Below are 11,377 nucleotides of genomic sequence, written 5' to 3' on the forward strand. Positions count from 1 at the left end.
CTTAGTTCCAGTGAAGGGAAATCTTAATGCTTCAGCAGACCAAGACATTCTGGACAATTCTATGCTTCCAACTTTGTGGGAACAGTTTGGGGAAGAACGTTTTCTGTTCCAGCATGACTGAGCCCACAGTGCACAAAGCAAGGTCCATAAAGGCATAGCTGAGTGAGTTTGGTGTGGAAGAACTTGACTGGCCCACACAGACCCCTGACCTCGACCCCACCTTTGGGATAAATTTGAATGCAGATTGCGAGGCAGGCCCTCTTGTCCAACATTATTATCTGACCTCACAAATGCTCTTCTGGATGAATAGACAAAAATCCCACAGACACACTGCAAAATCTTGTAGGAAGCTTCCCAGAATAGTAGAAGCTGTTATAGCTGCAAAGGGGGACCAACTCCATATAAACACGTATGGATTTAGAATGGGATGTCATAAAAGAACCTGTGGATGTAATGTGTAGGTGTCCCAATAATTTTGTCCATATAGTGTATCCTTCAAATATATCTTCCGGCTTTTTCAGCTTTAGCTGGGCATGACATTACCGAAATGAAAAACTGGGATCGTCTTATTTTCTGTAGGACTGAGTCCAGTGCAGCCATATGACATCAACACGGTGTGATAGTTGTGGCCTACTAGTAGAGGGATTTTTCATGGTTTTATAATAAACAAAACGTTTTCATTTGTTTTATACATCATGTTTTAATAGTAGTCTACGTCTAATAGAAGTCTAAGGTACACAGTTGGGCCTTTAAACCATTGTTGTACCTTTGAGGATACATTCACATTGTTTGTACCTTGAACAAAAATGTACCTGCAGAGTACCTTTGTTTCTGATGGAACACAAAAATGTAGCTTTTGGATTTGAATTAAAATGTTTACTTCATAGACACATAAAGAAAAGATTTTACACATATACACTAATATTATATAAAAAGAAATTCACAACATTAGTACATAACCGTGCATAAATTCATTCGTGAGAAATCTGTAATATTCCATTTAATATGTTTAGGAATCAATGTATTAAAATGAATGAAAGCAACTATTCTAGAAACTGAGATTGTTGGTTCTGAATGTAGAGAAAAGGTGATTTTAAGAAAACAACTAGACCTCTGAATTTGTGCGTCTCTCTGTAGTTGTATTCTGTAGTCTTTACTCACTGATCTTATTTCACTTTTTATTTCACAGTTTGCTTTATCTTGGTTTACGCTGGCAATGAATACATGTTTAACAAGTTTCAGAGAAAGATGTCGAGGCTTTCTGTGTAATTTTTTTTGAGCGTTTATTGACTTCATAAAAAAAGAAACAGAGTCTCAAAAAGACAAAACAGTACTGTAACTGAAAACAGAGATGGTGATTGAACTAAAGACTGTCAGATTTACTCCTAAGAAAGAAGAGAAATTGGATATAGTGAAACTTTGTATTGGAAAGGTTTTTTTTGGATTTTGTTGCGTGCTGTCATCCTGTGTCTGTTGATTCATATGTTTTTAGCCACTTCAGTCGTGGAACAGGTCAAAGAAGCTGTGGTCATCGGGTGTGTCCTCTAAAGCCACGCCATCACAGTAGGCCGGAGGTGCAAAGACATGCACGTCGTCAACCTCCGTCTCCACGTTCATGAAACTGAGAAAGGTCAGAGGCAAGGCAGAGGAAGTTTAGGAGTGTTGTACGTTTAATTAAATAGGTTCATGCTAACCATAAACTAGCTTATTAAGTGAGTATAAGTCATTTTTTTGCCACATTAGCATTCCTTGGTTGAACAATCAACCCTCTCCCCCCAACCAATTAATTTAACATTGAGTAGTGCACTTGCAAATCAGACTGTATCAGGGCTGATTTTAGGATTGGACTCTGGTGCAACATTTGATTAGTTAGATATTTTGTTAATTAGTTAATAGTCAAACTTTTCAAGACTATGTAAACAGTAGCTTTTACATTTTATCAGTTTTTATCCATTCTTAGCTACATTAGAGTTTTTGGTTGAACAGTTAATTTACAGTGTACTTTTTGGATACTTTATTTTTATACAGTGTTCATTAAAGAAATATTTATACTGTATATATAATGAAGAACCATGGCATGCTTAGTCTTTTTGTTGGATACAATGGATGCAGAGAGGTAGCCTCTAAACATTTTTTTTCCCCAAATGTTTAAACTGACCTGAAGTAGAGGTCAGTCTTCTCGCTATGGTAGCAGTAGGAAACAGTCAGGCATCCACAGGATGTGGTCAGCATAGTGTAGTTGGCTGCAACCAAATCAGCAACATGAAGAAATGAGTTCTTTAAAACCACAGTTTATGAAACATTACTAGACTGGATTTGGCTCCTGTATTCTTTGTATTCTAGCAACTTTTACCCTATCTGATGCACTGATGAAATGGCATTAAGCAAAATGACAAAATGAATATTGAATATAAATTTACTAATGATAGACAGTGATGTTAAACATGAATGTCTGGATAAAACAAGTCCCAGATTAAAGAGCACTGATTCTCCCCATAGAATAATTTTTGGCTGTGCTGCTTAATCTCAGGCGTATTACATCCTAAGGCTTATTATTCAGTAATTACATAGAAAACAGTGCAAACTGCCTCAGTTATTATTAAGATATAGAGATGAGGAACAGATCCTGGCTATTTATCATGTTAATATGTGTCCAGAAAAATGTTCAAATATCTTGTAGAGGAATATTTTTTTAAATATGTATATGAAGTTGTTTCAGCTGTTAGTTCAAAAGCTAAGACCTCATGAAGTCACCCAAATCTGCAAGAGAAAGGCAGAGAATGGGAGTGAATGAGGGAGATTCTAACCATGAAGATCAGGTAGCTTTCCGTTCCACGTGCGCACTCTCAGGCCCTGCTCGGACTTGGACGGGCTGCCCAGATACGCCTCACTCTCGTAATGGGCGTCGGAGGGCAGGTCCATGGGGTGCCGGTGGTACTTCAGCGTCTGCTTCTTGCAGCTTTCGTTCTTGCTGTCTATCTCATACAGTACACCCTGTGTGTGAGAATGAGGAAGTGAGAGAAAAGAACAGTCATCTAAATGTGTGTTGTAATTATTGGAGCAATCACTATCAGTTTCATTAGTAAATAATTAATCTCCAAATTATGATTATTTAAATTATTTGACGATGAGTTTTACTATAAAGCATGGACATTGCAGTGGTGCAAAAAACATAGTGGACATAATATCGATTGTAGTCTTATAATCCTGCACTGCAGTAATTGAAGTACGTGTAATATAGCAGGCACAGAATACCCATAATGCATGGTGTCGCAAGTGGTAGAATGTGACTGCTATCATACAGGTTTGAGCGTACTCACCATTTTCTAATTCTGTTCTCTATAATAGTGTAATAAGTATAACAAATACTGATTTGGGACCTTTTTTCACTACACTCTTAAAAGTAAATGTGCCAAAAATGGTTCTTTGGAGCAATACTATAGAAAAACAACTTCTGATTTACCAAAATACTTTTCAGTTGGCTACATAGCAGTGGTTCTCCAACAGGTCCTCAAGGACCCCCAGAGGGTCCAGATTATCACTCCAAACTAACTTGAAACACAGGGAGAGAGCAAAATGTGGACCATCTGGGCCCCCTGTAGACTATATAAAACTATCTTTGTGAAGAAAGTTTTCCCTGAACCAGGAACCATTGGGGAATCATTTTTAAGAGTTCATCCAGGTAAACTTTAGCCCCCCTAAGGCACAAACAATGTAAAGGTACCCTCAGTAGTACATGGTCCTTAAGGTTCAATTGTACTGCAGGTACTAAATGTAAAGGTACTGAAGACATAACATTGAGCACTTAGCCACAGGTACAGCTTTTGTACCCTAAAAGGTTTCATTTTCTAAGAGTGTCGTGTTCTGTTTCTGATTTTCCAGTGTAGGTAATAGTGATTAGGGACCATATCAAACTAAACATGAAGTAAAGTTACCTCCTCGAAGTGGATGAGCACATCCATGTGGGAGCTTTTGTGCGAGTGGCTTTCATTCTCCACAAAGCGGAGCTTCTTCGCTGTGGAATTGTAGTTGAAGTGCCCCTCAGCAATGTCATGACCACCAGTGGAGCTCTGTGTTTGTAAGAGAGACTTTGAGTTGAGTACTTAGTTCAAGAACATACTGAGATAAGTTTCTTTGTATTTTCTGCTTTGAGGGGTACTGAGCTGTCAGTAATCCATCTACCTACCACACTCAGTGTACCGCTGGTCATAGATGGTGACTCTGAAAAAGAAATGGGGAAAAAACATTACAAGACTCAGCAAAACCACTGCACTGCTTAAATGAAACGTTTCAGTACCCACTGATCTGCTGCATAATTGGATGTATTCTAATTTCTGAATAAAGCCACATTGACTTTACCACCATGCAGTTAATCTGTGAAACTGTTTGGTTCTGTAGTTATGAGAGTGTGAGTCATTTTTTGTTCATCAAGGTACAAACAATGTAAATGTGCCCTCAAAGGTACAACAGTGGTTTTAAGGTCCAGTTAAGTACCTTAAATAGGTTTTTCCAGGTGAAAAGTACATATTTATACGATTTCATAACCTAATGTTTTAAAACAGAACAATAAAATAAAAAGCCTGGAGACGAGACGGGGTGTGTGGAGTCAATACAACTTAGAAAATATAATTTCAATAGATTATGGTACAATTATGTTCCCTGATTAAAGGTGCTGAGATGTACCCTTGAGGGTAAAGGAAGGAGAAGTTGATGAGACACTTACGGCAGGGCTCCCGGTTGGTGGAGGCCCAGGCAGACGCACAGAGGCACCAGAAGACCACGCAGAACAGCTCAATTGCGCGCATCGTTGCTTTCTGTCGGATTGCCCCTCAGGTCCAGACATGGCCAAGTGCTTTGCAGACAGTCCTTTTTATACAGAGGGTCCATCATCACCCTCCTGCCCCTCCACTGACCACCTTCTATCCCTCCACTCCAGCAACAGCAATCAAACAGCCTCTTCTTCAAACAAACATCAGCTTGTTGGCCTTGCACCACTGCACTGGGGTTTCTGACGTTTGGGAAATTAGCGTCGCTGCCCCAGCAGGTCGTCAGTTCATGTAAGGTGACTTTCACCACAGGTCCGTGCTGAGCAAAACACACAGTGAACAAAAGAAGCCCTCAATTATCCAGGTGTAAAAACAAAAGTCTGGAGAGAGTTCGTCTTCTAGAAACTTCTTTTCGATGAGCACACTCAGCAGTCCAGACTTTTACCCTTTCATGACCACAGATGCAGAATTCTCCCTCATGGAGCTGTAGAGTGTAACTGTATTTCTGTGACCTATATAGAACCATTTAACTGTAAAATAGTTTTATATAGAACTATGAACACCCAAAGAACCTCTTGCATAATCAAAGGATTCTTTGCATCATGAAAGGTTTCGTCACAGATAGATAACAGATGAAAAGGGCTCTTCTATTGTGTAAAAGCTTAACATTGTAACAATATAAGAGCCCTCTTTGGTGCTATATAGAAACTGTTTCAAAACAGTTCTATATGGAACCATCTACAGCACATTCACCATCAATCTGAAGAAAACCCTTCATGATGCTATACAGAACCATTTTCTGTAAGCATTTTGGACTACTTCAGCCCAAGGTAAGTATTGTGACCAATCATGTTGGTAATTATGACAAAGACTTATCTGGTTGGGAAAGACATCTTTATAAAGACAATAAAGAAATTTTCAGCACTGGACGGGTCACTGCTGCTCTTCTCATCAGAGCATATATGGGATAAGGCATCCACTTTCATGTTAAGGGAACCAGGGTGATACTTCATGGAGAACTGAAACCTAGAGAAGAACAAAGACCAATGAACTTATTATGTTCTGTGGGAGTGAAAGGCGACAGGGTGGAACTTCTGAGGTGTGCCATGGTGTTGTTTGAGAATTGCTCCAACTCCCACCTCGGAAGCAACCACCTCAACCACAGAAGGTTCTGACGGGTTAGGATGTTTTAGAACTAGAACAGAAATGTAGCTCTTCTTGAGGAAACTGTAAACGGAATCAGCTTGAGGTGACCAGATTCATTTCTTGGCAACCTCTTTTAACAGAGTAGTAAATGGTGCAGTGATGCTTCTCTAGTTGCAAATGAAACAGGTATAGAAGTTCGCAAAACTAGGAATCGCTGCAACTCCTTAACCGAGGTGGGAATTGGCCATTTAACTACTGCGTAAATCTTACAGTCACCCATGACCACCTCTTCAGTGCTAATAATGTAACCTAGAAAAGAGACAGATGACGAAATTCACACTTTTTCCTTTTACAGCTCTAACAATCGAGACAGGACCTGGCAGACATGCTGGATGTGAGTTTCCATATCTGTAGAGTATACAAGAATATCATCAATGTAGGCTCTAAGAAAGCGATCTAGCATGCTTGAAATATGGATAGTGCAATTGAAATCGCATGACTAATTACTCATAATGCACCATGGTGGTGAGAAAAGCAGTCTTCTACTAATCACCCTCCTTAATTCCAACCAAATTGTAGGCACTGCGAAGTTCTAACTTAGTAAATACGGGGGCCCCTCTAAGTTGTTCTGAGGCTTCGGATACCAAGGGCAATGGAAAGGAGAATGGTTTAGTTATTTTAATCCCCTGTAGTCACTGTCTTTCTACAGACATGAAACTAAGTGCCACAGTGGGAGAACTAATACAATTGTCATGACAGAATGAAGACCAGGTAAGTATTTCTGCTGTTGAACAAGAAATCAAGCAATCATGTTTTGTCAACCAGGGCAAACATAAAATTATTGAGTATTCAAAGTAGTCTAACACAATGAAACTAATCTCCTCTGAATGAAGAGCGCTGGCGTTCATTTTAATGGGTTTTGTGAGATGAGAGATGACTCCTTCTCCCAATGGGCCCCCATCCACTGCAGTCAATGTCAATGGTCTCTTAAAGGGCTCCACAGGAACTGCAACTGATGAATCAGCTGAGCATGGATGAAGTTCCTCTTGACTCTGGAGTCAATCAGGGCTGGAAACACAGAAGCAGAACTGAGGCAGAAGGGTGATAGGCAGAAGTTAAGACTTTGAAACCAACCCCTTTGTGGGAATAGTCACCACATTAGAGCGTAGAGTAAGCGCCACATGCTTTCCTGGGGTTGGTGCCTGAGGTCTGTGCAGGCGAGCCCGACAGTCACGTAAAATGTGACCAGCAACACAACAATACACGCAGAGACCTCCATATACCTTTCCTCCTGAGACAGATGAGAAGTCATACTGCATGGGTTCTGTTTGAAGTGGTCCCTCAGAAACATCTCTGTAACTGGGGTGGAACTTCAGCGAATGGTGGCTGCTCTGATAAGGAAGCTGGTTCTGAAGGAATGAGGCAGGTCTACGAGGGGGAGCACCGTGTTTTAACTGGTCTAGATGAATGGCCAGGGCTATGAGTTTTTCTAATGACAGCCCATAATTTTTAAATGCCATTTCCGTGAGTATGTCAGGGTTTAAACCATTTTGGAACATCATGAAGAATGCAGGTTCATTCCACCTGCTTCTGACAGCCAACGTACGAAATTTCAAAGAACAGTCAGCAATGGAATGATAACCTAGACAGAAGCTCTACTTGAGATCGGCTCTCATGTGGGTGGTCAAAAATGCTTTGAATTCACAAATAAGTAGATCATACAAGCTGTTTTGTACATTAAGCCAAATGGCAGTAGCCCTATCTAAAGCTTTTCCAGTTAAATGTGAAATGACAAACAAAATACAAGCTTCATCAGAACTTGGTGGTGAATTAGCAAAAACTATGGAACACTGCAGCAAACATGCTTTGCAGTGATTGGATGTACAATCATATTTGTCAGGTTTACTCACAGCAAACGAACCAACATCCTGAGAAACAGAGGGTGAAGCAACAGAAACACTAGCTTAAGGTATGGAGGGGTTTAGCGTATGTAACTAGCTTAAGATCTCCTTAAGGTTGGTGGAAATCGGAGCTAGTTGCCTCTGCTGCTCACTTTGTTGTTGCATAAGTGAATTGACAGATTGAGCCGAGGAATCAAAAAGCTGGTTGTGTTGGCCGAACAACTGACCTTGGTCACTAACAGGCATAATAAGCTTCTTGAGATCCACTGTCTGCATAGTGGCAAAGTATTCAGTAACGTTTGGTAAACTAACCAGATGCTTGAGCTACATCCAAAAAGGACTCAAGTAGCCAAAAGACATACATGACTGATGGACTAAAGAGCGAATCCAAAAACCCAAAAGGCCAAGTAGTAAACAAGCTTAAACAGCAGTACAAAAGGGATGTCCAAAAGAGAGAAACGATAACAAGAAAAAGGGCCTAAAAACAGAAAACGCAATCAGGAAAAGAATGTTCAGGTGGGAATTGAACATAAGGTGCAAACAGTTTAGTAATTTGGTAATGTGGATCTGGATAATGGTCCATGATCGGCTGAGTCCATGATGTGAGTGTCCAGAGTATTATGGAAGTTCTAGTTAGTGAAGTCAGTGGAGGCAGAGGTGGAACTGTGACAAAGTCACTCATCCAGCATGGAAGAAAAGACTGTTTGACTGTTTTTGATTGCAAAAAAAAGTATTTGTTTTATTTTATATTTGTTATATAGAACAATTGTTATATGTTTTGTTATAGAAACATTATCTATGTTTTCTCTTCATTACTAAATGTCAATTTCGAAACATTTATGAATTACCTCAACATTTCATGGCCATGTTGTAAGTCATACTGTGTTGTGTCTTAACAGACCCCATTAAGTCTGGATGCAGGTGATGGGGAGATTGTTTTGTTTCGCTGCTTGAGGTCGGACTTTGTTTTCTTCGACAGACCAGCTGGGGACAGTGTGAAGAAAGAGCTGACAGCAAATGTGGGGATTAAAAAATATCAAAGAATATGCTAGAATTGGAGGCAGGGTGTCAATGCACAGATGGTCTTCATTAAGCTTTTAGGGAACTGAACCAGTGTCTGGTTTGAGGCTGTGTAACTGCCATATACTGCTGCATGTGAACTCAATGAACTCAGTTCAGTTTACTTCAGTTCAAATGACCAAAAGGGACCAAATTTGTATCAAGTTCATACTTTATTTTTGTTAGATTTCTGAAGTTAACTTCTTCACCGTACATCTGTTTTAGAGGTAACTACTTTAGTGTACATCCTTTTTAGTGTTGTTAACTGCTTCAGTGTACATCCATACTAGAGTTAGCTACTTTAGTGTACTTGTTGTAAGCATTGGGACTCTACAATCAACCATTTCATACCAAACCACTCTGAATGACTCTGTTTACATCCCAAGAACTGAATTATTCAGAAATTTTGAAAAAGTTGTGGAATGCCCCTTTAAAGCTGCACAATGTACGTTTTGGGGATTTGGAGACCTCTCCGGTGGAAATGTGTAATTGCATGCAACATGCAGATTTTAAGACGTGGGTTGTGCTTCGGACCTCTTTCCTGACCAGATGAATCTGATGATTGCGAGAGCGTTGAAAGAGAATTCAAAGAGAACTCAGTCAAAACGTGGTTATAGATGTGTCTTCTGAGGATGTGAGTTAATTATCTACTATTGGAATCAATTTTTTTTATTTAAAAATAAACATATATTAATGTCAATTTTAAGAGAAAATGAAAAATATGAAATTAGAAAATCAATAGGTGCATTCAACCAAAATATTTTTATTGTAAAAGTTGCTAATCTGCTGCTGCATATCTAAAGAGACAGAATATAAGTATAGCCATCTTTTAAGAAGCTTAACATTTCATGTCAAACACTGATAAAAACACTGACAAAAATTAGGTACTTTTTTAAAAATGTAAAATTATGAAAATTGTAAAGCTGCACTTTATGTCTATTTAGAATAAGGAAATGCTGTTGAATATAACAGACTTACTTTTCACACTTGCATTACATGAACATTATAATAATTATAACATCACCATCGTTTGCCACTGTAACGGTAGAATGACCCAAAAAGCCTCATCACAATATGTGCAAAGGAATAAAGTAAATTAAGAAAATATAAGCTAAATGTTATTTAGAAAATCAATGAGATATTCAGCACTTTTAGGTTTTTTTTATTACTTCAACATTTATATCATAATTAAGTAATTACATGTACACCTTGTAAACAAAACAGTAATTTATTATCATTGCGAAGTTTCATGTTAAATATGTTAGTGTGAACACTAAACTAACAAGAACTAGAATGGAACCTTGTTTTATCTACTGCATTAGTCTGGAACAAGAGAACCAAACTACAAGTATAAATGCTCCTGTAATCACATGAAACTGATGTTGCACTAACCTTCGAGCTTGAAAGAGTCTGCTTCACTGGAGCTGTTTGGCTGTTACCATCTGTAATGGGGGGTCAGTTTTTTGTCCACCAAATCGGTCCTCACTTGTCCAAGAGTCCTCAGAAGACACATTGTGTCAAAGTTTTCACTCTCTCCCACTGTCAGCAACTCTAACACCTGCACATCCACATAAAACCAATTCTAAGCATATAGCATACAAGTGTGTGTGTGTATATATATATATATATATATATATATATATATATATATAATATATATATGTATATATATATATATATATATACACACACATCTTGACAATCTCCAGACAATAAATATGAACTTAATTCATATGGCTTGGTGAGTATTATCAGAGACAGTCTCATAAATGGCACAGACCATTCCAAATTAGTTGTTTTATAATTTCATCAACTCAGCCAAAACTGAAAGACAAACTATGGTAAATATTTGTGAAGAGCTCTTTTAGCTCATACTGCATCTTCTCTGCTGCATTCACAGCTGTTGTGAGGCAAGCAATGCCAGACATGCGAACTTGCGTCTGTGTTCATTTTTTTTTCTTTTAAAGGTGTTAATAGCTGCACTGTGTGGCTTATGCTACTTGCACTCATGTTATGCTCTGTGATAAATATCCACAATGTCAAACCATGAGGAGACTCTCAGGAAGTAACATGATGTGATCTGATTAAGAAGATGGTAAAATGGTAAAAATTAGCCATATGTCATGTTTCTGTCCATTTTCATTTGTCCATTGTTTTCTCATTATGGAAAGGCTTTTTGAGCTAAACACATGAACCCTGTTGCTTCAATTTTACATGGGTGACATATTAATTTAATAGCTTCACACAGATAATAATAAAATATTATTATCACAAAGGCACCATGTGGTCTAATGGCTTTCAACAGAAGCGGAATAAAGGCTGCCTTAAAGCTGCAAACCTAAACCCTCTTACCATCAGCCCAAACAATAGCAGCTCTGACCAACTCAACATGTTTTGGGGAAGCAAATGAATCACTTTTACTCAATGATCCTCCAACAGCTTCATAACTTTCCTGTACTTGAATTGCAGTGTTAGAACTTGCAGCCTCTCCTGAGAACCGAAAAA

At 38.7% G+C, this 11,377-nt stretch overlaps 1 protein-coding gene across 1 annotated transcript; it reads right to left on the reverse strand.

Moving 5' to 3' along the window:
* Positions 1–1,264: 1,264 nt before the first annotated feature.
* LOC118814638 (ependymin-1-like) lies at positions 1,265–4,864 on the reverse strand. The gene is made up of 6 exons (XM_036580337.1): positions 4,724–4,864; positions 4,187–4,221; positions 3,936–4,070; positions 2,808–2,994; positions 2,159–2,243; positions 1,265–1,621 (listed from the first exon to the last, which is right to left on the reverse strand). The coding sequence occupies exons 1-6, from the start codon at positions 4,803–4,805 to the stop codon at positions 1,498–1,500; spliced, it is 648 nt and encodes a 215-aa protein (XP_036436230.1). The 5' UTR covers positions 4,806–4,864; the 3' UTR covers positions 1,265–1,497.
* Between the last annotated feature and the right edge of the window lie 6,513 nt (positions 4,865–11,377).

Source organism: Colossoma macropomum, unplaced genomic scaffold, assembly GCF_904425465.1.
Source record: "Colossoma macropomum unplaced genomic scaffold, Colossoma_macropomum, whole genome shotgun sequence".
Taxonomy (NCBI): domain Eukaryota; kingdom Metazoa; phylum Chordata; class Actinopteri; order Characiformes; family Serrasalmidae; genus Colossoma; species Colossoma macropomum.

Coding starts and splice junctions, on each gene's coding strand:
- LOC118814638 (XM_036580337.1), bottom strand. CDS start 4,805: ATGCGCGCAATTGAGCTGTTCTGCGTGGTCTTCTGGTGCCTCTGTGCG. Junction 4,071..4,186: donor CCAGCGGTACACTGAGTGTG/GTAGGTAGATGG, acceptor TTACAAACACAG/AGCTCCACTGGTGGTCATGA. Junction 2,244..2,807: donor AAAGCTACCTGATCTTCATG/GTTAGAATCTCC, acceptor ATTTGGTTGCAG/CCAACTACACTATGCTGACC.